The sequence below is a fragment of the Peromyscus californicus genome, unplaced genomic scaffold, assembly GCF_007827085.1.
Source record: "Peromyscus californicus insignis strain IS unplaced genomic scaffold, ASM782708v3 Scaffold_19__1_contigs__length_69161282, whole genome shotgun sequence".
Classification (NCBI taxonomy): domain Eukaryota; kingdom Metazoa; phylum Chordata; class Mammalia; order Rodentia; family Cricetidae; genus Peromyscus; species Peromyscus californicus.
The window spans coordinates 9,367,505-9,394,062 of NW_026294491.1; the positions used below are offsets into that span (position 1 = coordinate 9,367,505).

A 26,558-nucleotide genomic window follows, 5' to 3' on the forward strand; every position below is an offset into this window, starting at 1 on the left:
ATGGGCTTTGTCTCATTTCTACTCCTGCATCAGTCCCCCTGTGCAAGCCAGCTCCTTCTCCATCATCCAGTCCTATCCAGGCCCTTGCCACTTGGAATTCCCTGTCCTTGCTATGCCATGTGTCTGGCTTCTCATCCTTGAGACCTCAGTCACCTCCAGTGTCACTGCATTTACTCATTTTTTTAATTCAGGCTCTGCTGTGTGTCTTCTATTGCTGAGCATCTTCCCAGGCAGGTTCCAGAGGGACATCCTGCAAACAGTGCTACCTTAGACAAAGCAATGACTATGAAGCCGGAAACCCCAGGGATCAGAGGGGATGGCTTGGGACCCTGGACGAGGGCAGGGAGCCTGTGTGCAGAGGGGAAGGCCTGACCTTCCTGTAGCACAGACATTGGGCATGGGGTTGGTACCCAGCCAACCACAGTGAGAGAAGGGGTTTTGGGGTTGGTGTCAGAGAGACTGGCTCTCTGACCTTTTCCCTAGACTGTAAGTCCCTCACCAAGTGTACGGCTAAGCCCAGTCTTCGGCTCTCTCCTGTCCTCATCTCCAGATAGTGCCCTCAGATGCCTCCCCCCACCCACACGGGACATTGATTCTATGGCATATTGAAATATCCCAAGTGCCAGATGGTGGCTGCAGATATCACCAGGCATGGGGTTCAGAGCTAGACCAGTGTCCTTAGCTAAGATATATGGCTTGTGTGTCCTGAAATAGTCCAGTAGGGATAGCTAGAGGTGATGACCATGATGCCTAGTCCTGGGCACCCTGGTGAGTGCAGCTCAGCACTCCTAAAGGATACAGGTAAGCGTGAAGGCAGCCCCTAGGGTAGCTGGCACCTGACCATTGTCCACACTATTGTTACATACATGGGTGAGCAGCTGTTTGTGCCATGTAGGGTCAGAGGCAGGGCACAGCAAGGGGCCGAGGGGTCTCAGTCCCATGGATGCACTTGTACTGTTTTACTATGTAGATTAGGCTGGCCTCAAACTCACAGAGACCCACCAGCCTCTGCCTCCCAAGTGCTGGGATTAAAGGTGTGTGCCACTATACCCGGTTGCACTTGAACTCAGTGTGGAAACTATCACAGATGCACTTGAACTTAACTTGGAGATTGAGTGTCACGGGTATACTTTTCTCAAGAAAGTCGAATGTCACAGGTGCACTTGATTTCTCGATGAAGCTGAGTGCCACAGGCACACTTGAACATCCTAACTTGGAGAATGAGTGCCACAGACACACTTGACGTCTCAGTGTGGGGGGTGGGTGCAGGAGGGAGGGCTCAGAAGTCGCCTCAGAACTGTACATTGTGAAACTTGGACACACAGAGCAGGGCTCTGCCTGAGTGGGTGTGGGCATGTGTGTGCCTGTATGTGGGCACCCTGTTTACCACGGTGGGGGAGGGGGATTCCCAGAAGGGACACACAGCTGCTGTCCTTGTGAGATGTTCTGGTCGGGGAGGTCACCGGCAAATTGAAGAGCTAAAACCTCTAGAGTCTACCACCCTTGGTGGTGGGGGGGGGGGAGGGGGGTTGGGATTTGCCAAGAAGCTGCCCAGGGAATCCCAGACATCACCATGGTCATGCTGACATGGTTCCATAGAGTCCTCTTCAAATGATCCCTCTCCAAAAGTGGAGGGAGGGACCAACTCCAGCCCTTCCCAGCCATAGACTGGTCTCTCCTCATAGGGCAGCACTGGTACCCTGTTTCTCAGCTCGGGGATCCTGGAGGACAATAAAGAGTCCAGCATCACCAGGACGCTTTTCTGGACAGGTCCAAAAAGGACCCAAATCTAGGTTCACCCCCCTTTTACAGGGACCATGGACCTCCGTGAAACTGAGTCCTTTTGCTTCAGCTTCCTCCTACCTGGGATCTGAGCCCAGGTCCTGGCCCCATGAAGCCACCCATAGACAGGCTGTATGAGGGAACAAAAGCTTCTGTTTTGAGCCCCCTCACCTCATTTTCTTTGGCTCCTCTCTTACGGGCAGCCCATGGGATTATCAAGGCAGCTCTTGTTCTTGTCTGTCTGTGGTTTGTCTCCTTCATCCAGAACCCAAGCGAGGGCTACCCACGATAGTCCCGAACTTAAGGGAGGGAGTGAGTAGCAGGTGGGTAAGTGAGCGAAGTAGCTGGTGTGTGAGAGCTGCTCCAGGCTACAGAGCAGTTAAGCCTGCCTTCCCCTGAGTGTAACGGGATTGCTATGATGAGGACTGCAGATCAGGGCTTACGTAACAGATGTGGGCTCTGCTGACCCTGGTGGCTAGGAGGAGATCAAGGTATGGGCAGGTGGCCACTCCCCATGGCTTAGCGGTGGCATCTCCTCCCTGTACCTCCCACGTGTGTGTGTCCGGATCACCTTTTGTTCTTGATATTGTTGGAGACAGGGTCTTACTATGTAGCCCAGGCTAGCCTCTAGCTCTCCATCCTCTTGCCTTAGCATCGTGAATGCTGAGGGTACAGGCGGTGCCCCTGGACCCGATCTCCTGGTTTACTAAAGACTGACCCCCGCCATCATTGGCATGGCTTTCGCCACAGTGACCTGCCGCCAGCCCCTTCCAGATGGATCCTTAGACACACAGAGCTGACAGGAAGGAGGCCTGAGGACACAGGCAAGTGAATGAGTACCTGGCCACTGACCCCAAAGCTAAGAGCTTTATTGCTCCAGGATGCTCTAAGTCCGTTCTAGATGTCCAGCCTGGACAAGCACCAGTGAAGAAGATAAAGTGAGGGCCAATGTTACCAAAACAATGGCAAGAACAGAGGAAAACTAAAACAATAATATGGCGTGTTCCCATTCAAGGATGTCCGTAGCATGGTTGCTGTAGAGACAGGGAAGCGGTCTAATGGGAGGGGGGAGCCAATAAGCTGGGAGGAGCGCTGTTGCTGAGGGCACCAGGCTGACATCCCAAGACTCTCAACACACTGAAATAGTGCAGCCAGCTGGTCTTGGGAGCAGCAAATCAGGTTCCGAAAGAATGCTCGACATCCCTGAGATCCTCCAGTTTTAGGAGGAGGCCATCTTCAAGAAGAACAATTTGCAGACTTCAGACAAACAGACAGAATTTACAGAAAGAAGCCCTGAGTCCCAGGCTAGCTCCTAGGACTACTCTGATGTGAATGCTGGCTTGTCGCCACATGCCAGTCACACACACAGACTGTCAAGTGAGGGAAGAGAGACAGGAATCATTGAGAGCCTTCTTGTCCATGACTTATATGCCACCTGGTGGCCACCCAGAGAAACAGCTGCCTCTGCTGGGCTCTGGAGACTAGCCGGGGAGTCCTGAGCCTTGCTCTTGCACAGGTAGGTCTCTTGATGAATTACTTTCTTGCCTTAATTTTGTGTATAGTGTGTTTTATGTATGTTATGTTATAAATAGAGCTCAGCCCAGGGGAGATTGAACTTGGCCATCTGTAACCCTTCGCTGCTTAACTGCTTCCAGACCTCCACAAGAGTCTGAGGCTTCCAGCTGCCACTTGTTAACTGGGTTGACATGGTTTAACCACATGCTCACGGGACCAATCTAGAGTCAGATTTCTTTTAAAAATGTTTTTAAACATATTGACTTTTTTTAATGTGTATGAGTGTGCTGTGGGATGTCTTTCTGTATGCTGTGAATTGCCCCGTCCCGTGGGCCAGGTTATTGGGGAGACCCGAGGAGGCACCTCCTGAAAGATCAATGGGGGCGAGAAAGGAGACCAGGCGCAATAAGGGAAGACAGAGTCAGTCTGAGTCGCGTCAAGGTCTCGTTTATTGACTGGGTATTGAGGCTTATAAGAAGGGCTTCAGGCAGGGAGGGGGTGTGGGGGAAGCAAAAGGAGAGAAGAATGGAAAATTCCTAAGGAAGGGTGAGGTCACTTTGGTCCCAGGCCCCTGCAGCTGGCTGATTAGCAGGTACTCCAGGAAGTTGTACAGCCCGCGGTTAGGCCAGGAACCTGTTTTTTGCAAGGTTTGATAAAGTAAGGAAGGTCACACAAAATTCAAGACACAGCTGTCCGGAGTTGGTCTCTAACAGTTCCCCCTCTTTTCTCAAAAATGGACCAAGTCCATTGTGATCGGGTTGGCTAGGGTCCGAGAGAGTCCCTGTCTTAGGCTACACAGGGGGCTTCCCACGCTCGGCAGCGTGCCATGTTGAGCCGATCTCGACGACCTCTGTACGCTGTTGTCTCCGGCGTGGGCCCTGTACTATTCCCGTCATTGGGTACCCTCTAGCAAGACCGTGGGGACGTTAGGGCCTTAGGACACTGAATCTGAGTCCTTGATGGGGCTCCTGGCCGGCCTCCTCGGAATCTGGCCCAGGGATCAAAGGTAATGAGAAGGAGAAAAACAATTAAGGGGGCTAGAATGGTAGGTAGCAAGGTGGAGATCCAGGGGGACCCTTGCAGCCAATCTTCAAACCACCCGTGCTGGTTTTTAAACTCCCTTTTTCTTTGGGCTAGCCTTTCCCTTAATATTTCCATCGATTCCCTGACAATATCAGTATGGTCAGCATAAAAGCAGCATTCTTCCTTCAAGGCTGCACATAATCCCCCCTCCTTTAAAAATATTAAATCCAGACCTCCTATGTTTTGTAACACAACCTCAGAGAGCGAGGTTAAAGATTTCTCCAGAGCAGAAATGGATCTTTCTATGGCCTCTAGGTCAGTAGTCATAGCCATTTGTAACTGCATAAGGTGGTTGCTCTGCACGAGGGCAGTAGTTCCTGTATCAATTCCTGCAGTGATGCCCCCAATACCTAACAAGAGGGCAATAGTCATAGACACAGGTTTTCGAGTGTATCTGCCTCTCTGCTCAAAGAATTCCATATCGGAGACTAATTGGACCAGAACATAAGAGTTTTCCCATTATCAATGGCAAAGCGAGCTTCCCCTTATTCAGTTTTTTGCCATCTGCAAGTGTGTCATGGGTTCAGAGGTGGATACTGGAATTCTAGCATCCTCAGTTTAGTGGTACCCAGACATGAATCATCATTTAGTTAAGACATCAGTGATATAAGAGCCAACAGTAATTAGCAGAAGCACAAGGGCCAAAAGCCTTATGATGGCTGACAGAGTTCCTTATCCTCAAGGAACTTGGAACTTTATCTCAGGTTCCCTATGACAAGAAATTCCCTTTTGATCTAACATTCTGGGGGGGCGGGAAACAAGGGCGATGTTTTCTTTTCTGTAATTACTTCCTGCTGACATTGGGACGTTGTTGTCAAGGCCCTGGAAAGCCAGAATGTTAGTCAAAGACAAGAGGGAACGTTTTATTGATCAGCTGAAGAGATGGTATGCATATCGGCTGAATTGGTCCATATCAGCTTTCAGCAAGTTCAGGACTCACAGTCATTTGCAGTAGGTTGTCACCAGCAAATGATGCTAGGATGTATCTGTCAGCCAAGTGGAAACCTGTTGAGATACATATAAACTAGGAACAGGAGTTAAAACTTATGAACTTATTTGGAACTTTTAGACCCATAGTCTTAGTAATTGTAGTATTATCAATTTGCCCTGAAATCCATAGTGTCCTTTCCATCCAGAGAGCCAAGTATAGACTGGACTGAAACTTCCTTGGCCCAATGAAAAGCATCTGTAAGTCTATATTTAGAACCTGTTTATCTTTTTTTTTTTTTTAAAGAGACTTATTAGCTTTAATTAATTAATCCATTGATTAATCAATTACTAAGCTGAGAAAGCTATAGCTAGTCCAGTCATCAATGTCATCAAAGATCTGAGAAGGATAAACTTTACCTGAGTGCAGACTTTTAAATCTATTTAAAAAAAACAACAACATAGACTATCCATAACCCAGACTGTCATCATCCCAGGCTCCTATAGTCTTCAAAGTGTTGGCAGGACAGGTGTCAGGACAGCATCAGTCTTGGCTGCTGGGGAGCTTGGAGTCTCTGTTTGCTATAGTAAGCTTTTTATCAAATAATGTAAATGCCATATTTAACAGATCTTTGACAGGTTTGAGGACCATTATCTATTAAATGTATCTGAGCCAAACAAATCTAGGCCCAATCTTGAAAATATCTCTAAGTTTGATAACAATAACCAGGCCAATTTGTTTTCTTATAGATATATTAGTTAAATATACCTCTCAGTTTTTTTTATTTAAATAGAACAGTTTATGCTTTAAACTAGTATCTGAATAGCCAGATGACTAGTATTAACTTGTATTCCTTAACATAAAGGACATGCAAACTCAGACATTCAAAACCAAACATACATGTGGCCACATTTTTCATTCATACCTGTAGAGTAGACAGACATTTTTACAACTATGACCCTTTGGAGTCTCAGTGTAACAGCAGAATAGCAAGACAAAGAAATCTGAAACATGTTTCATTTTTTTTATATATCTCAAGTCATTTTTTTTTCTTAAATCATTATTTAAGCCTTTTTATCCTCAGACCTTTATACCTTGCTTTTACATATTCTAATAACTTGCATTTTACATATTTTTTTAAAACATTTTTTTTATCTTAACCAACAAAAATTTGAAACCAATTTTCTTAAATGATGGCAAGTATTTGTAACCCATTGAACTCAAATGACCAAAACCCACGTTAATTTTTATTTTTCCTGTGGAAACAAAAGCATAATTTTCCCAGTATCTTGAACTGGTAATTTAACATTTCTTTTTAAGCAATATCAGGACAGAGAAGGGTTAACAAGAGAAGCTGCTGGCCGGCAGAAGAGACCTTGAAGTTATCACAGTAAAGGAAGGGAGGGGGAGCAGTGGGCATAGAGCATGTCCTTGGCTGCCAGTGTTCCTGAAAAAAAGTTTTTATTAACTCCTCTGACTAAAGTCAGATTCTCTGTTCAGTGTTCACACAGTTTTTGTCAATTGCAGGCAGTCCCCATTGCCCTGTCCAGAGCTCCTGTCTTTGCCCGCCTGTACCGAGAGCATGCACACCCACCCTCGTGAGAGCAGCCTTTATACCTTGCTTTTACATATTCTAATAACTTGCATTTTACATATTTTTTTAAAACTTTTTTTTATCTTAACCAACAAAAATTTGAAACCAATTTTCTTAAATGATGGCAAGTATTTGTAACCCATTGAACTCAAATGACCAAAACCCACGTTAATTTTTATTTTTCCTGTGGAAACAAAAGCAAGAGAGCTAGGGAGGGACGGAGGTGGCCTTTGTTATACCTCTCTTTCCTCCTCTTCCTTTAGGAAAATAAGGGAGGTTAGTAGACAGAAACAAATAACATTTACACAGACAATCCAAGAACTGGAACATCAGCACTGAAACGGTGGCCTCATTCACAGCCAGCAAGCCCCTCTTGCAGTATGCAAGCCACACCTGGCAGGAGCTACCTGTTTATCTCAGTTCAATCGGGAGTGGGGGTGGGGAACCCAGTTCCCTCTATTGTGGCTCACACATTCTTCCAGTGGGCTAGGCAAAGGTCTAGTGGAGAAGAAGGGAACTGTCCCATAGCGTCCGTCACAGTCAAGTCAACAATGAGAACAGTTAATACATTACACACAAGACCAAGGGCACATGAAAAAACTTTGCCCCAACTAAACAACCAACAAAGCTCCAAGAACAATGACAACCTGATGTGCTCTGGAGGGGGGTAACCCTCCAGGCTCAATCACATCAAAAACAATCCAGACTCGAGGATCTCTGTCCTTAATCAAACAGACATCAGGGGCTTCCACATCCCTGTCAGTCAGACATGCACCTTTTTTTTTTTTTTTCTTGGAAGAGGAGAGAGTAAAGTAACAATGATCACAACAAAACATACAAAAAACCCCCACAAAATGGCTCTGACAATTTCCCGGGACAAAATACAAAGTGGCACTTCCTCCCACCGTGGGGGAAGATACCCAAAGATGCTCCTAAACCAAATGGTCACCTCTGAGGTGGCCTTAGGGCTCTGGGACGTCTCCCTTTGCCGCCAGGTTCACTGTCCGGACACGTCTGTCCCAGTGAGCCTGCAAAGTACAAATCGAGCCTGCAAAGTATAAAACAAAAGTAACAAGACAGAGAGCGCTCATACCGGTAGATGTCAATAAACCTCTGGACCCTTGGGTGTCAGGCAGGGGGAGTTTGAGAGAAAATCCTCTGCAAGGGCTAGTAAATGTGAAACATGCCCATCTCCCTCTGCTTCCTTTAGAAAGGGTGAATTCCTGGTCCATTAATCACTAACCAGGGACATTTCTCCTCCACATATTGGAAGAATTTTATCAAATCCTTTTTCTTTTCTTTTTTTTTTTTTTTCGAGACAGGGTTTCTCTGTGTAGCTTTGTGCCTTTCCTGGGACTCACTTGGTAGCCCAGGCTGGCCTTGAACTCACAGAGATCCGCCTGGTTCTGCCTCCCGAGTGCTGGGATTAAAGGCGTGCGCCACCATCGCCTGGCCTCAAATCCTTTTTCTTAACTCTTATTCCTCTCTCCCTAAGATTACCTTTCATCTCCTTGAGAAAAACAGCCTCTTTAGATAAATTTTTGCCCATGATCGATGGGACGACATACTTACCTCAAGACTCTCCCGCGTTGCACGAGTGATGCGGTCCGGGCGTCTCTACCCTGATCCTCTCCGGGGGCCCCTTCTGTTGTCCGTCGTCCGGCAGGTCACCGTGCCTCGGGCCCCACGTTCGGGCGCCACTCGACCCGTCCCGCGGGCCAGGTTATTGGGGAGACCCGAGGAGGCACCTCCTGAAAGATCAATGGGGGCAAGAGAGAAAGGAGACCAGGCGCAATAAGGGAAGACAGAGTCAGTCTGAGTCGCGTCAAGGTCTCGTTTATTGACTGGGTATTGAGGCTTATAAGCAGGGCTTCAGGCAGGGAGGGGGTGTGGGGGAAGCAAAAGGAGAGAAGAATGGAAAATTCCTAAGGAAGGGTGAGGTCACTTTGGTCCCAGGCCCCTGCAGCTGGCTGATTAGCAGGTACTCCAGGAAGTTGTACAGCCCGCGGTTAGGCCAGGAACCTGTTTTTTGCAAGGTTTGATAAAGTAAGGAAGGTCACACAAAATTCAAGACACAGCTGTCCCGAGTTGGTCTCTAACAGTGAATATGTGTGGCTCCCATTGGATAATAAATAAAGCTGCATTGGCTTATGGCAGGGCAGGATGGAGCCAGGTGGGAAAATCCAAAAGAGACAGTGAGAGGAGAAAGGAGAATGGAGGAAGACACTAAACCACCATCCAAGGAGCAACACGGAATGGGACACATGGAAAGCCACAGAATACGTGGCGATACATAGATTAATAGAAATGAGTTGAACTAAGTTATAGGAGCTAGTTAATAATGAGCCTGAGCCATAGGCCATACAATTTGTAATTAATATGAACCCTCTGAGTAATTATTTATGAGCATCTGTAGGGTCAGACGAGAGAAACTTCCGGCTACATGAGTGTTTTGACTGCATGTATATGTGTCTGCATACCACATGCATGTTTGGTATCCACAGAGGTCCGAAGAGGGCAGCAGGTCCCCCAGAACTGAAGTTACAGATGACTGTAACGCCATCTGGGTGCTGGGAACCTAACCTGAGTCCCGCGCAAGAGCAACAGGTGCTCTTAGCTGCGGAGCCCTCTCTCCAGCTGAGCCCTCTCCTTTTCCCTGGTGACTGACAAAGTATTCTTAGTCACATAGCTCCGGCGGTCTGGAGACTCATTCTCTGTCCTTTTGTTAATATGTCAGGGTAGGATTTTTTCCCCCTCGTGTAATGCTCTGGTCTAGGAGTTAACTGAGCTGTTATGTCAATGCATTTTATACAGTCAGTCTGTCACACTCTGAGAGCTGAGGTGGCAAAGGGTCTTAAGACATTAAAAAAAAGGGGTGGGGGGTGGTGCACGCCTTTAATCCCAGCACTCGGGAGGCAGAGGCAGGCGGATCTTTGTGTTCGAGGCCAGCCTGGGCTACAGAGTGAGTTCCAGGAAAGGCTCAAAGCTACACAGAGAAACCCTGTCTCAAAAAACAAAAACAGGGCTGGAGAGATGGCTCAGAGGTTAAGAGCACTGGCTGTTCTTCCAGAGGTCCTGAGTTCAATTCCCAGCAACCACATGGTGGCTCACAACCATCTATAATGAGATCTGGTGCCCTCTTCTGTCCTGCAGGCTGAACACTCACTGCATACATAATAAATAAATAAATCTTAAAACAAACAAACAAACAAACAAACAAAAAAACAAAAGCAAAAAAACAAAAACAAAAGCAAAAAAAAAACAAAAAAAAGAAAAGAAAAAGCATGTTAATTTTGGGGCTGGAGAGATGGCTCAGAGGTTAAGAGCACTGACTGCTTTTCCTGAGTTCAATTCCCAGCACCCACATGGTGGCTCACCACCATCTGTAATGAGATCTGGCACCCTCTTCTGTGTATATAATAAATAAATAAATCTTAAAAAAAAAAAAAAAAGACCAGTTACTGTATCATGTAAGGTTGCTGTAAGTGACAATGTGTGCAGACTTTCTGCTCATGTGTTAGACTGTAAACTGTTTAAAAGGCTTTCATCGCTAAGCTGGGTGAAGATGCACGCCTGTAACGAATCTTAAGTGGTCTTATAATAAAAACCCAGAGCCAGATATTGGGGTAAATGCTGAAAGATCAGAGAGACAAAGGAATAAGCCACTGCCACATCTCACCTCGCCAACTCCACGAATCCTCTGTTTGAAAGCTTCTGAGTCTGCAACCAAAAAAGCTCTCTAGCCCAAAGGACTTCAGCCAAAAAGGGCTTTAGTTCCTGTCTCCTCATGCCTTATATACCCTTCTCCGCCCAGCCATTTTACTTACTTCCTAGTACTGGGATTAAAGGCACGTGATTCCGGAGTATTGGGATTAAAGGTGTGTACCACCACTGCCTGGCTCTGTTTCTGTCCTAGACTGGATCAATCTCATGTAATCCAGGGTGGCTCTGAACTCACAGAGATCCGGACAGATCTCTGCCTCTCGAGTGCTAGGATTAAAGGTGTGTGCCACCACTGCCTGTAACGCCATCTGCGTGCTGGGAAGCTAACCTGAGTCCTCTATGTTTAGAGTCCACTGGCCGCTATGTTTAATCTAGTGTTTTGGTCTGTTCTCTGATCTTCAGGCAAATTTTATTAGGGCACACCATGTATCACCACAAGCTACCACTTGGGAGGTGGAAACAGGAGGCTCCGTGTTCAAGGGCAACTTTGGCTACAGGAGATGTCTCAGAAACAAACAACAAAGTAACAATTGTCTCTGTATGAACAACGTTGAGATTAGGATTTCCACTCATTTGTTTAGGGTGCAGATTTTCCCAAACTCCATTCAGGCTCTGGTTCTAGATTTTGCCTCAGCCCTGACCTCTGTCCCTGTTCCACTCAGTCTAATTTGTTTTTTCGAAACAAGGTTTATCTGTACAGCCCTGGCTGTTTTGGAACTTGCTTTGTAGACCGGGCTGGCCTCAAACTCACATAGATTCACCTGACTCAGCCTCCCAAGTTCGAGAACTAAAGGCGTGCACCACCACTGCCTGACTAGTTTGAGCAAGAATCCTGCTGAGTCAGTATGAAGCATCCTCATCCTGGAGTCTGATCTCTCTCTCTGTCTCTTTCTGTGCGTGTGTGGTGTGTGTGTGTGTGTGTGTGTGTGTGTGTGTGTGTGTGTGTGTGTGTGTGTGTGTGTGTGTGGCGGGGCAACAAGCCCTGCACTCAGCTTTGAGCAATTCTGTGTGGGACCCCAAGTTCTGGTGAGGGTCACTGGGGAAGCAGATGAAAGAATCTGGAGGATGTTGAGCCGACCTGACCTCGGCGAAAGCTTCTGGAAACCACTCCCCCACAGGCTGCACAGTGGGGCTTGTAGACCTGGCCCTGAATTGTCCCTGGGTGAAAAGCACAGCTGGCCAGCATCCCCGCCTTGTGACTGCAGTGCCCAGATCCTGTCTTAGGATGTTTGGAAATTGTCAGCGGTTTGAGGACTTGAAGGGTCCCCTGGAATAATGGGCACTTCAGGGGGAGCTGGGTCCAGGCCTCCTAGTAGCTCAGACACTTGGTTCCCACCTGTCGCTTTTCTACATACGTCCAGCTTCCCAAGCTCGCTCAGGGTGACAGAGTCGCCACTCCCCGAGTGTGAGTAATTCAGCCCAGCTGAGAGCCGCCCTTGGCCTCACTACCAAAGAAGCGACTACAGGGGAAAGCCGAGGAGTAAGCGCCTTATCTTTGCCTGGGGTTGGGGGTTGGGGAAACAGCGTTCAAGGTCAGCTCACGCTGTGCGGCTGCAGCGATAGCAGTGAGAGCACAGCGCCACCAGGGGGCGCAAACCGCGGCATTCTCCAGATAATAAAAACAAAGTAAGCATGAGCTTGGTAGGGAAAAGAGAAAGGAACGGAGTTTTGTTGACGATTTTTAATATTTTATTTATTTTTATGTTATGTGTATGGGTATTTTCCCTGTGTTCTGGCTGGTTTTATCTCAACTTGACATAAGCTAGAGTCATTTGGGAAGTGGGAACTCAAGTGAGAAAATGCCCCTACCAGATTGGCCTGTGGGCTAGTCTCGGGGGCATTTTCTTGTTTAATGATCGATGTAGAAGGGCCCAGCACACTGCGGGTGGGGTCAGCTCTGGGCAGGTAGTCCCAGGTTGTAGCAAGCCGGTAAGCAGCCTTCCTCCCTGGCTTCTGCTTCAGTTCCTGCCCTGACTTCTTCAATGATGGCGTGTGTGACCTGTGAGATGAAATTAACCCTTTCCTCCCCAGTTTGCTTTCCGTCACGGTGTTTTATCACAGTAATAGAAACCCTAAGTAAGGCGTGAAACTTAAACTCATAAAAATGTGTGTGTAAGCTGGGAGTTGGTGGCACACGCCCTTAATCCCAGCACTCAAGAGGCAGAGGCAGGTTGATCTTTGAATTTGAGGCCAGCTTGGTCTACAAAGTGAGTTCCAGGACAACCAAGGATACACAGAGAAACTCTGTCTCCAAACAAACAAAAATAAAATAAAAGGTCGGGCCGTGGTGGCCCAGGCCTTTAATCCCAGCACTTGGAAGGCAGAGCCAGGCATATCTCTGTGAGTTCGAGGCCAGCCTGGTCTCCAAAGTGAGTTCCAGGAAAGGCGCAAAGCTACACAGAGAAACTCTGTCTTGAAAAACCAAAAATAAATAAATAAACAAATAAACAAACAAATAAATAAATATAAAATAAATTTAAAAAATAGTTTTAAAGTTTAAAAAATTCCATTTTATTTTATGTGTACAAGTATTTTGCCTGAGTATAAGTCTGTCTGTGTACCACATTCATGCCTGGTGCTCTTGGAATTCAGAAGAGAGTATCTGATCCCCTGGAACTGGAGTTCCAGGTGGTTGTGAGCCACCACATTGGGGGGGAACTAACCCCGAGTTATCTGCAAGAGCAGGCAGTGCTCTTAACTGTGGAACCATCTCTCCAACTCTTAACAACACGATTCTAGAAAAATGATGAACAGGCCTGTGACCAGTGCTTTATCAGCTGCACATGGGTCGGGCAATGCCCACCGGGCTGCGCCTGAGCTGGGAGCCCCATGTGTCCACCTGTCCAGCACAGGGCAGCCTCAGCACACCTCTGCCAGGTGAATGGCCTGAGCATCACCTTTCGTGAGGAGGTCGCAGCCAGTCCGGACGCTCCTGTTCTTGTCACAATCTCCAGACTCATTGTCCTCCAGAGGGGCTGGAGATGCCTGGAAAGCAGTCGAGAGAGCGGCCCCGTTTCAGGGACAGGCATCCAGGGGTAAGAACCTCCAGCCCTGGCCCCTGCTGTCCTTTAGGGTGTGAATCCGCCCCCCTGCCCTTATGCATCCCTGATCCCTGGATAGCCCTCTTACATGTCTTATACATCAGTTGTCTTTTCTTTATCTTCACTGTCGCTTCCTGAAGTGACCATCACCGCCCATGTAACACCTCTCAGCCTCCAGCCACTTCACCCGAGCTCCCCTGCCTCTAGCCCCACCCACCCCTGCTCCTCTCCCTGCTCCTCTTCTGCTCCCAGAGTTGCTTCTCGAAGGGCACATGCTTATCAGCTTCCCACTGGCTCTGATAACCATGCTTGAAATTTCCCAGAGCAAAATGGAAGACAGGGGAGAACTAAACCAAACCCAGGCGATCTCAAAGGTGGCCCACATTGCAGGGCAAGGTCAAAGTCTCCCTGATGTGGCTGGTGGCAGGCACGGGCTTCTGTGCAATGGAGACAGAGTGCTCCTCAGTCACCACGCCTGCCTGCCTCTGAGTAGAGCCTTGCCCCCACTGGGCTCTGCACTGACATTGCACAGTCTGTGTTTCCCGGTGACTCTGAACCACATCTTGAGCCAGGAGCGTGGAGACAGGCTTCTGCTGGGACTGTAAGTAAGGGTCGTTGTGGACAATGTGTGGGTGATAGATGGGGAGCTGGGATGTTTCTGCAGTCAAGCGGATGGTCAAATTGGGCAAGAGCAGACAAGAAGGTCTCCCCACACATTCACAAGCTAACCTGCCCTCTCCAGACTCCCACCAAGCATGCGTCCCCAGGACGCATTCCCTGAGTCCTCTGTGAATGGGCCTGGTCCTCCCTGACCAGCCAGTCTCCAGGGAACTGGAGGGTGAGTAATTAAACCAGATACAGGTGCTGTCTAAGGCCTAATTCTAGCACTGAGGAGGTTGAGGCAGGAGGGTCATAGTGAGTTCAAGGCCAGTCTGGGCTACCAGCTCCTCCTCCCCAAATAAAAAGAATCATTCATAGAGTGTAACAGAGATAGCTCCAGCCAGTAAAGCCTTGATGACAGACAGGGAGACCATTATGCAAGGTTAGAACGTCTTGTAAGGAAGATTCTCTGACAGTAGAGCAACAGGGAATTAGGAAATAGGAGAGAATGTTAAGAAATGTCAAACCTTGACCAAGGCAATCCAAGGCAGAACTACAAGATGAAAAGGCACGGAAGTGAGAAGTTACCGGTTAAGAAGGAAAGGAAACCCAGAAGGCCTGTGTGCTGAGGGAGAGAGTGTGGGAAGCAGACCCACGCTGCCAGTCTCTTCCAGTGTGGTTTACAACATCTGGGAGAAGACATTCTACAACTTTTAGAAAGGAAGTCTTCTGTTGTTTGCCAAAGGTACAGGGTTAGAATGACTAACCAATTGCTTCCCAGCAAGGCTGAGAGCAAGAAGTTTTTGAATAAGCCTTCCCACCCTTGTGGACAAATGACTTTAGCCCTCAAGTCTGCGTGGGGTGTTTCTATGGGGCATCCAGGCAGACACTTTAGGGTCTCAGGAGAACACTACCTCAGAACACTGCCAGGGGTGCACGGACTCCAAACTAGGACAGGAAGGAGAGGGATCTGTGGGAAAAGTGGGTAAGATTCTGATCAAGTCTAACTGGAAGTTTTATTCCTCCTGCCTGGCATTCATGGTACTAAGGTACTCTGCACACTGCTAGAGGAGAAAGGTAATTTTCAGCCCAGCTACAGACTCCGCACTCTCCAACACCCATCTGCCTGCAAAATATGCTGGTGCGACAGTGGTACACACGTTACGGGAGTAACGAAACACTTCAGCAAAATCTTTTGAGATTATGATTCATAAAAACATTTCTCTTGGGCTGGAGAGATGGCTCAGAGGTTAAGAGCACTGACAGCTCTTCCAGAGGAACTGAGTTCAATTCCCAGCAACCACATACGGGCTCACAATCATCTGTAATGAGATCTGGTGCCCTCTTCTGGCCTGCAGTCATACATGCTGTATACATAGTAAATAAATAAATAAAATAAATAAATAAATAAATAAATAAATAAAAAACATTTCTCCTTTACCTTTCTTCTCTCCAAGACCTTCCATATACCCCTTCCCCACTCTCCTTCAAATTCATAGCCTCTTTTTTTTTTTTTCGAGACAGGGTTTCTCTGTGTAGCTTTGCGCCGTTCCTGGATCTCGCTCTGTAGACCAGGCTGGCCTCGAACTCACAAAGATCCGCCTGCCTCTGCCTCCCGAGTGCTGGGATTAAAGGCGTGCGCCACCACCACCCGGCGCCTCTTTTTTTTTTTCGACTACTTTTTGATTGGATTTAAGGTCTACTCCGTGAGATGGAATCCATACCTGCCACTCTAAAGTGGCCAAGAACCTAAGACTAATAGCTCGTGGCCTAGGGAAAACCTAATATTATTCTGCTGAAGAAACAGCGATAGAATGACTGCTCCTGACAGAGTGCGTTAACTCCTCAAACTCCGAGATCCGCCTGCCTCTGCCTCCTGAGTGCTGGGGTTAAAGGTGTGCGCCACTATGTCTGGCTTATGAAAAAAAAATGAAATAATAATAAAAAGATCCTGATGAAAAGCACTTAGGGTCTATTTGGCTTCCGATTCCAGGTTATAGCCCATCACTTATGGCATGGCACTTTCTCACTGAGGGTGGCTTGAGATCCATCATTGTTCCATCCCCTCCTCCTCCTATAGGAATTTATTTTATGTGTGTGAGTGTTTGCCTGTATGTATCCACATGTGTGCCTGGTGCCCTCAGAGGTCAGAAGAGGGTGTCAGATCCCCTGGAACTGGAGTTATGGGTGGTTAGGAACTTCCATGTGAATGCTGAGAACCAAGCCCCAGTCCTCTGCGAGAAGAGCCAGTGCTCTTAACCGTTGAGACCTCTCTCAGCCCCCTTTCTACCTTGAGGCCAGGTCCACTTGAGAAAATAATCTGTCTCTGACTTGCCCTGAGTAAAATTATCTGAGGAAATTTCTCTTCCTTGGCCCTTGTGCTGCTGAGAAGTGAGGATGTGGGTGTTACTCAGAGCAAGACCTTCTGACAGTTGGATGGTCCTTCCAGTGTTGAGAAGGAGGCTGACTACTTTCCTGACCACAAGCAGGCTTGACTCTAGGGATTCTCAACACTGAACACCAGAAGCCTTGTCCACATGTCAACCTCACCCTCATCTTGACCACGCCCGACCTTCATCCCCAGCCCCTCCCTTCCCACAGCCCAGTCCAGGATTTAGTAAGGACCTTTGACCTTGGCCTGAGTCCTAGGATCTAAGCAGTCTGGCATGTCCCTGCCCCAGAAGGGTCTGCTGGTGTTTTGAAACAGGGCCATACACTCTGGGCTCTCGAAGAGGCAGAGTTTATCCCTTTTCCCTTGTGAGTTTAGTAACTTGCTCCTGAATGCTGGAAAGTTGGCTGATTACTAAATCCCAGGAGGCCACCCACTGCCTTCTGGATAGCATGGGCGTCGCTGTGCCAACTGAATCATAGGAGGCCCAATCTCTAGTCCCTTGAACTTTGGGCTGCAGGTTTTACTGATTCTCAAGTTCATGAGACAGAACACACATGCCCCCAAGTAAAACCCAGCAGATTCTGGCCCTCCTGGGGCAGCTGGGGTTCCTGACATGCTTCACAGGGCACAGTCTGATAACAGGGGCCCTATTAGCATGGGAACAGGGAGCAAGTCCTGCAGTAGACCTACATCAGATGGTAAGTCTATGTTTAGGTTTTGAGGACTCATCGGGCCATTCACTTTCTGTCATCAATGCCTCAGGGCTCCAATTACACCATCCCTGGCCAGCCCTTGCCATTTCTAGATTAATAAGACCTAGTGACTGTCCTAATGAGTACGACGTGGAATGTCATTGTTTTTTTTAAGAATACGAGTGGGAACAAGGAGTGGTGGCACTAGCCTTTGCAGAGGCAGGTAGATGTCTGTGAGTTCAAAGTCAGCCTGGCATAGATAGTGAATTCCAGGTCAGCCAAGGCTACATAGAGAAACTCTGCCTCAAAAACAAAGAAACCAGAAGGGCACACATGTATATACACATAGGTGTTAAGATTACAAAAAAATAATGACCAAAAATGTCAGTCCAGGGCCTATTGGGGGCTCTTTAACTTGCATATTGAATGAAAAAAAAAAAAGAAAGAAAAAGGAAAGGAAAGAACATGATTACTTCTAGATATGGTGGAAGAGAAAGTTTATTACAGATGTATGGGCAAGCATAGGTGGAGGCGGGCACAGGGAGAGTCCAGAGTGGACATAACATGACCAGACTGAGCTGGGCTTTGTGGGGAGAAGAGGAGGGGAGAAGGGAGGGGAGGGGAGGGAACCAGGTGCAGAAGCCAGGAGGTCAAAGGTCCAAAAGCAGGGAGGTAATCAAAATGTCTGGATTACATAGGAAAGAGCTTCTGGGGGAAGGGTAGCCCAGCTCTTGGGCTGGAGAGTTCAGGGTAGAGGGTGGGGTATGCCAGCCATACCCTGTAACAGGTGGGGACTGAGGGACACTGGGAGAACTAAGTGGCCAAGTCCGCTTTGATATGTTAAATCGGCACCTCAGCCGTTTGTCTGGGGTTTGAAACTTAACATATGTATCTTTTATGCTCCTTTCCTGATGTTTCTAGCCCATTGCAAGCAACATTAAATATTAGTATTTTCTACCAAATACTGTAAAACTTGGGTTTACAACAAGGAATTAACGCCTTTTTCTCTCCTCCACCTTATATGACTATTATGAAAACATTTATCCCTCCACCCCAGTAAACCACCCCCCGACCCCCGCCCCTCACAAAGGCCCTGCTGTGTTCTTAGAACTTGAGTTAGTGGCCCACCCCTTCCTTCCTTTTTTCCTTCCTTCTTTTCCTTTTGTGCCCTTAGGTTTCTTTGTGTAGCCCTGGCTGTCCTGGAACTCACTCTGTGGACCAAGTTAGCCTTGAACTCAGAGATTTGCCTGCCTCTGCCATCTCAATGCAGAGATTAAAGTTGTGGGCCACTACAACTCTGTAACAAAAATAAATCTTAAAAAAAAACCAAAAACAAAGCCAGGCAGTGTTAGAGCACACCTTTAGTCCCAGCACACAGAGGCAGAGGCAGGCGCATCTCTGTGAGTTCGAGGTCAGCCTGGACTACAAAGTGAGTTCTAGGACAGCCAGAATTACAACACAGAGAAACTCTGTTTTGAAAAACCAAAACCAAAACCAAACAGCAAAAGCAGGCAAAAAAGCATAAACCATGAGGATCAGATGGTGGCATTTTCATAGACGCCCCATGCCCTCAGGTGCCTTCATCCTCACAGGCCACTCCTATCCATGACACCCCAGATCCAGGGCTCTGGACTGTGGCTACTTTTCCTTAGAGTCCTGGATCTGGCCACTCCCCTAACAGCTTTGAATCCCTCTAACCAATCTTGGGGGACTGATACCCTATTCAATGCCCCAGGCAAAGGTCACTCCCCAAACCAGGAGCTCTCTATGGGCTGCGAGGGTAGGGGTGGCGGACAAGTTCAACAAATCCCTCTGAAGTAAGGATGAGGCGATGTCCCGTGGTTTCCCCTCCAAATCCCACAGCGACATCCAGCAGTTGTGGTGGGATGGAGGGTAACTGTGATCACCGTTTAGAGAAGTTCCAGCCGTAACTGCAGCTTTTGCCTATTTTTGTTTTGTTTTGTGTTGCGGTAGCGACTGCGCTACCACCACCAGTTCATCATGTCGGAGTGAGGGGCTGTGGATTAAAAAACAGAGACAAAAGAGCGGGTCACTCGCCCCAGCAGAATGCCAAATGCCGTTTATTCAAAGAGGGAGGACACCTTAAATACAGGCTTACAGCACAATGGGAGAACCCCCAGAGGGCAGAAGTTCGCTACCGATGTTCTACATTCTTACATCTAAGCTGTTTACACCAAATGCAGGATACACAAGCAAAGAACCTCCCGTGAGCCTTCAGGAAGAAGGAAATCGTCAGGGAATCAGCATAGGGAGGACGTCTGGTCAAGATCGGCAAGCAGGCAACAGCTACCCAGAATGGGGGGCCAGGGCCCTACAGTTTTGTTTTCTTTTGAGCTCGAAGGAGACCGTGGCAAGCCTAACTCGGGGTGCTGCTGAGGAATGTTCACCTGAGCCACACCTGCACCCCCGGGGCAGGCCCAGGATCCTGGCCAAGTGGGATTTAAAATGCCTGTGAGACTTGGCTCCAGGTTTTCTTTAACAGCATGGGAACAGTTGTAAAACCAGCTTGATGGTTCGGGAACTGCTACCTGGAGACTGGAGTGCGCTGCGCCCTTCTAAGCGCTGTAGCGCTTCATTCTCTCCGGCAGCCACCAGAGGGGCGACTAGGTCCCGGAGCCTGCCAGTCAAGCGTTGCACTGGGGGCGGAGCCGAAGCGGGGCGGGACGAACCGGGCGCACTGGCGGCGGCAAAGGGCGGGGACAGGCGACAGCCGCGCGGAACGGAGAGCCGGGGAGAGGAGCTCGGGCTCCCGATCTCCGCTGCCACCATGGCCACCGTGGACCTGGAGAAGTTGCGGATGTCGGGGGCTGGCAAGGCCATCGGAGTGCTGACCAGCGGCGGCGATGCGCAAGGTGATGGGGCGCGAAGGCGTGTTTATGGATGGACAGGGTTTCTGCCTGTCGTCGGGCTCCTTCGGCTCGATCGCCGTCCCTCGCCCTGGGACCTGGGGATACGAGTACAGCCAGTCTCCTTCGGGGGCAACGCGGCTCCAGGTCCCTGTCCCTAGACTCCGCCCCCCGGGTCACTAGCGTACGTGCTGCAGGCCACGGGCCTTGGCACGCCCCGCCCTCGCGCTTCCTAAGTCCGCCCGGCTTGGGGGTGTGTCCGCGCAGCACGCAGACCTAGGGCACTCCGCTTCTCCTTTCTGGGTCACACGTGTTAGGACCTCACCGAGATGGTCCTGGCCGAATCCTACAGCCCAGGAATTTGAAAGGACCACAGACCCTGTACCCTCTCCATGCAGCCTCTGATTCCCACTCTGTCTGCCCTGGGTGGGGTGAGGGTAGGGCAGGCTTGCCCACAAGCCTTCGCCGGGGCTGTTTCCTATCCCTTGGCGGGAGGCCTAGGTGGAGAACAGAGTACATGGAGCGGGATTTCGGGGGCGGGGGCACTTTGTGGGTATTTCCTAGCGAAGTCCCGTTCTCACTCTTGTAACAGGGCAAGCACCACGTGGTTTTTTGCTCAGGGTCCACACACCCTCCGCTTGGCTTGGTAAGGCTACAGAACCGCCTAACTTGGGAGGAACTGCCTCCTCTCGGCCCCTCTCTTGGTGGCCTGGTTTCGTTGCTGATTGCAGAAGTCCATAGCCTCTAGCTCCAGTTGGGCACAGCTGAAGAGTGATACCATCCAGTTGACCCTCAGGGGGAAGAGAGGCTGAGGAAGACACGTGGGGCTTGGAGGGACTTAGCTTCCCTGAGCCCTGCAGCTGGGCTTGGCCCTTTCCTTCCAGAGAGTTCAGGAAATACAAATAGACACACACCCCTCTCAGTACAGGCTCCTGACCACCCAGGCCTTACCTAAGAGAGGGGTAGGGATAACGAAGATGATGGACACATCTTACAAGCGTGGTTGCAAGCCCAGGAAGGCAGAAAAGGTCACCCGACTCCCCGCCTGTTGGAAATATCAGATCCCTGCTGAGTCCCCTGGTCCTGGCCAGGACTGTCAGTCAGCATACCCTTCTTCAAGAGAATATAGCTCAATGGTGGGACCGAGATTGGGCCGGCTACCTGAGGAAGAATCATCCGTCGTAGAGACCACAGGAGAGGCCCTGGCTGGGCCCACCTCACCCATTAGATAGGCATTTCAGTGAGGCCAGCGGAGTCCTGACTCTCATTTGCAGGGCTCCTGGCTCTGGCAGCCATATGCTATCCACTCCAGGCTCCTGTCTGAGCAAGGGAGGCTCCAGTGTCTGAGGGATGGTTATATTGAATGGTCTCTGTGGGTGTGAAGTTCCTGCTGCCATCCTGAGGAAGCTGCCAGGCCAGGGCCACCAGGGTGACAGACATGTACTTTTGGAGGCTGGTTGGAGGGCCTAGAGGCAGGAGGCCCTTCCTGGGTAGGTGAGGGTAGGTAGAACCTTTTTGCATTTTCACCTGGGCCCCAGGGCATGTTCTCCACAGGCTTCACGGATACTCTCTGGGTAGGGCCAGTATCAGTGGGTAAGCGGCGGCGGCGGCAGCTGGCATCACGGCAAAAGTGGCACCATCTGTTGCCTAAATTCTGGAAGCTGCCTGTGGGTGTGTTCCCTAGGCTAGTCAGCTGCTGGGTCCCTCGTGCCTTCTGTGTGCCCTCAGTGCCCTCATGAGCCCTCTGTGGCGTTGGCTAATAACCTCGAGGTGTGCTCCCACAGAGCCCCATCTGCATGCATTGAACATGTGAATGCCAGGCCTCCTCACTAGTGGAGGCCACCTGGGCCCAGACCCGGAGTCCTGGCCTGGCTAGAGATGTGACCAGCTCCTTTGGCCTGACCCAAGCACTGCCTCTGGCCTAGGAAAAGGTTTCTTTTTTCCTCCTAGCCAGGCAGGAAGACCTATCCTTTTCAGGCCCAAGTCTCTCCCTTCCTGTGGGCCAAGAGTCGCGGTAGAGAGCTGAGGAGGGCTGTTGTCTTCATCAATGTCTGTGTGACCAGAGTAAATTTCTTTAAAAGTAAATACAGGTAGAAAAAAAACGAAGCAAAACCTATCAACCAAACTACAGCACCAACACACCAGCCTGGCTGGCCTTGGTCACATCCCAGCCGAGGCGTTTCAGTTCTCTGGCCATCTCTTCCAGCTCCTTCCCTGTACCTAAACAACTCAGGGGCTCTGCCTTCCCTGTGGTCGGTGTAGACACTCATTTCCTGTTTGTGTTGTGAACTGCCTGCACTGCTGGGTGTGGGAATGGACACAGGCCTGTTAGCTTAGAAGTCATACTCTGGAAGGCCCAGGATCGTCTCTTTGTACCCGTAAAATACCTTGTTTTCCCAGTGTCTCTGAGGTTCAGTTTTGCAGCAAATGCATAACCAGGCTTTGGCTCTGCACAGGGCACTATGAATGCCAGAGCACAGACAATTGCCCGCCCTCTGCTGAGGGCTCTTTGACTGGGCCTGGTCTTTGCCCAGTTTATTTTGAGAAGGAAAAGCAAATGAAAGGGCAGTTGAAAAGGCCCTTTAGTTGGGTGTGGTGCCTCGGGCCTGTAATCCCAGTAATTGGGAGGCTGTGGCAGGAGGATTTGCTATGAGTTCTGGGCTAGCCTGGGCTATAAAATGAATTGTGGGGACAGTGAACACAGAGGGTGGGACCCGGACCTCTGCCACAATCTAGAATACAGGGCAGGAAGGTGACATTGGCACCCTAGATCATGCTGTCCCCTCGGGCCATATCCTGCCCCCTGGGCCTCAGTGCATAGCACAAAGGGTCATTGGGTGCACCAAGCTTAGGGGTTTCCCTGTCCTCCAACCCCAGACTCCCAGGCCCTCAGCACAGTGATTGGCACTCTTCAGAGTGGTTCAACAATAATAGGAACTGGCTGGGCTATGGTGGGTGCACACCTTTAATCCCAGCCCTTGGGAGGCAGAAGCAGGAGGATCTCTTGAGTTCCAGGACAGCCAAGGCTACACAGAGAAACTCTGCTTCAGAAATAAATAAGCACATAAATAGAATGAATGAATGACTAAATAAAAACCAGTAATAGGAACCTTTTGCAAAAGCAGCTTCCTTGTGGTCCTTAGGGGCATCTGCTCTCCCAGGTCCCGTTGCAAGGGCCATGTTCCACCATGAAGGGCAGTCTCCATGGATGCTTGGTTTGGCACCTGTGTGGTTTCGAGGGCTCAATGTAGGTTTTCTTTGACAGTGTCTTGAAGTCATTTACAAGGCAGGGCTACACTGTATCTGTTATGTAACATAGTCCTGTGCTGTCCCCCCCACCCAGCAGCCTGATGAGATAGCCTTCCCCTGAGACTGGCCTTCCCCTGGAGCCACAGGTTACCAGGGCCTGGACCCTGGGTCCCTGGCCTCTGACATCTCCAAACTCCATCCCAGATGTTGGGCCTTCTATTCTACCTACCAGGGCCCAGGACCCCCTCCGCTGGGTCTGTTGGCCTGGGCTAAGGGCAGGAAGTAGGCATGGTGGTGGCCGCTGTGGACTGACTAAGCTGATCTCCCTTCTTGTTCCCACTCACGTGCGGGCAGGGGGAGCCAGCAGCCCAAACCCAGCCTCTGCTGTGGGCGCCTCAGACTTCCTAGGCTTTGGTGCTCGGCTCTCTGGGTGTGTGGGATGTTCCCGGCTCCCTCCCACGTCAATCTCAGCAGTCATACTTCCATCTGCTTAGGGGATGGGAGGCATTTGCTACTTCCGGGACCAATGCTCTTTCCTGCTGTGGGTCCTGGGAAGGTGTGAGGCAGAGCAGAACCAGCATTTCTAGTCTGGGGTTGGAGAACGGGGAGGCACCCTATCAGCTAGGTACATCGTGTGACCCTTTGTGCTTGGCACTGAGGCCCAGGGGGTGGGGTATGGCCAGAGGCAGTAACAAGGTCTTTAGTGCCCATGTCACCTTCCTTCTCATAGACTATGTTAGTCTATGGCAGAGGTCTGGATTCCATTCTCTATGCTCCACTGTCCCCATATTTCATGCCTAGGCCCCGTGGTTAGCACCTGATTCTGTGGGCCTGCAAGAATGAGGTCTCTGCTGACCGAGTCCGGGGCCTTCCCATTGCCATGGTTAGGGCAGCAGAGGCCAGAGACTAGGCAGGAAGCCAGGCCACTCAAAAGCAGTTGCCACTCCTCTACCTCTTTCTAAGTGTTCCGGGGAGTAGTTTAATGCCAGACTCTAATTTCCTGGCTCTGAGCCCACTGGGATGGGGGTGCTATGGGAATATCCAGTTCTCCCTGCCTGGACTGATGGCATGTCCCGACTCCCTCACAGGTATGAATGCTGCTGTCAGGGCGGTGACCCGTATGGGCATATATGTGGGGGCCAAAGTCTTCCTCATCTACGAGGTAAGCCCCGTGTGGGGGTGTGGTGGGGGTGTGGTGGCGGTAGCCTATGCTGAGGTAACCTACAGGGAATACATTTTTCTGTTCTGGTCACCTTGGAAGCTTTCAGGTGCCTAGGCCTGGACTAACGGGATGTATATTGTCTGGGGGAAGGGGGTTGAGCCAAGACATCTATAGAGTGAGACGTATTGTGAGGTTGGTGCCCTCTGATACTTGTCCCACAGCCACCAATGGGCACTGTTCAGTCCTGGAGGCCTAGATGATGGAAGGAAGGTCACCAGGAGACCTGCCAGGACAGGACCAGTGGGGGAGGGTCCAGGCCCTACCTGCGCCAGCCCTGCTTTGTCTCTTGTTGGCCGGGAGCAATATCCATCTCCTCGGGTCTTTGTCAGTCTAGGGCCCTAGGGACAGAGGGCCCCCCTCCCCCAGGGCCACACTGTCTGTCCTGGTTTGTTCTGTCACTGTGGCCTGTAGGAGGCCAGGTGGCAGTGAGGGACTCCCTGGTGTTGCCTCAGGTGGGCACAGCAGTCTGTGAGTCTCCCCACCCACTCCCTGGGTGTCTTGTCTTCTCTCTCCCACAGGCTCCCGAATTCCCTCGTAATATCTTGTGGTGATCTTGTTTTTACTTCTTATACACAATGTGTCCAACCCCAGCTCTGTCTCTTCCTAGGGCCTCTCCCCCTCCCTCTCACCCCTGGGTGTGTCCTTGTCCCTTGCCCTGGCCCCAGGTTATGGCAGGGCCATACCCAGTCTACAGATGTGGGCGAGGGAGAGATAGTGGGGGCCCCCAGTGTAGAAGACACAGGCAGCTCTCTCTCTGAGCGCAGGCTTCAGGCTTGGATGACGGAGGATCCCTGCAAACCCTGTCATGGAGTCTCAGAGATCTGAGGCACAGGAGCCTGGCAGATGTAGCTGTAGAGGACCTCCAAATGGGGAGAGCCGGGTTCAAGCCATATGTAAGGCCTCTGTCCTCAGCATCCTATCCTCTCTTGTCAAGAGGGAATACAGAGGGCCAGGTGCGGGTGATGTGTGCCTTTAAACTCTGCACTCAAGCTCCAGAGGCAGGAGGATCTCTGAGTTAAGAGACCAGCCTGATCTACAGAGCCAAATAAATAAATATAAAAGGGAATATGAGTTCTCCCATGTGTCCATGTGGGTGATGTCTTCTAATGACTGCAAGTAAGTGGGGACTGCTTTGTTCTCTTGGACCTTTGGGCTTGGAGTCCCAGAGGAGGAGGTGCCTGGACTTTACCGTGTTCACGGCACTAGAGAGGGAAGGACAGAGAGGATGCTCCTCTCCATCTACTGCAGGGCCCTGCAGAGTGCCTTCCTCCTCAGAGACCTCCACACAGACACCACCAATATCCCTTACTTCCAAGTAGAGAGGGATTTCAGAGAGAGCCAGTGTGAAGCAGGTGGGGTTATAAAGAGACTTCCTATTTATTTATTTTTGATTTTTCAAGACAGGATTTCTCTGTGTAGCTCTGGCGCCTTTCCTGGAACGCACTCTGTAGCCCAGGCTGGCCTCGAACTCACAGAGATCCGCCTGCCTCTGCCTCCCGAATGCTGGGATTGAAGGCGTGTGCCACCACCACCTGGCATAAAGAGACATTTTATACATAACAAAGCACCCCCAAGAGCATGGGAGAGGACGGATGAGGACTTCTCAAGGGCTCTCTTCTTTTTTTTTTTTTTTTTTTTTTTAAATATAGTGGCTGTGTGGGCCCTTCCAGGTCACAGTGCTGAGGGTGAGAGACACAAGGTATAAAGGTGGAATAGTGTTCTTCTTTCCGAAAAGCTGTGAGGTTCATGAGGGATATTGTTTGAGGTTAGGCACGAGAGGGGAGTGTTGGGAGTTCAGGGCTATAGAGCATCCTGGCCCTAAGTGAGCCGTTGATCGGCTGTCCTTGACATCTTCCAGACATTCATAGGC

At 49.9% G+C, this 26,558-nt stretch overlaps 1 protein-coding gene across 2 annotated transcripts in view; it reads left to right on the plus strand.

The window, feature by feature from the left end:
* The first annotated feature begins 3,087 nt into the window (after nucleotides 1–3,087).
* Nucleotides 3,088–26,558, plus strand: part of Pfkl (phosphofructokinase, liver type) — a 40,832-nt gene continuing 17,361 nt past the window's right edge. Inside the window, exons 1-2 of one of the 2 annotated variants that reach the window (XM_052744553.1) lie at nucleotides 3,088–3,298; nucleotides 24,555–24,628. In XM_052744553.1, the coding sequence (XP_052600513.1) occupies nucleotides 24,557–24,628 (72 nt within the window). In that variant the 5' untranslated portion in view covers nucleotides 3,088–3,298; nucleotides 24,555–24,556. Of the gene's footprint in view, nucleotides 3,299–20,039; nucleotides 20,224–24,554; nucleotides 24,629–26,558 lie in introns of those variants that run through there. The other variant, XM_052744552.1, reaches the window with a different exon arrangement.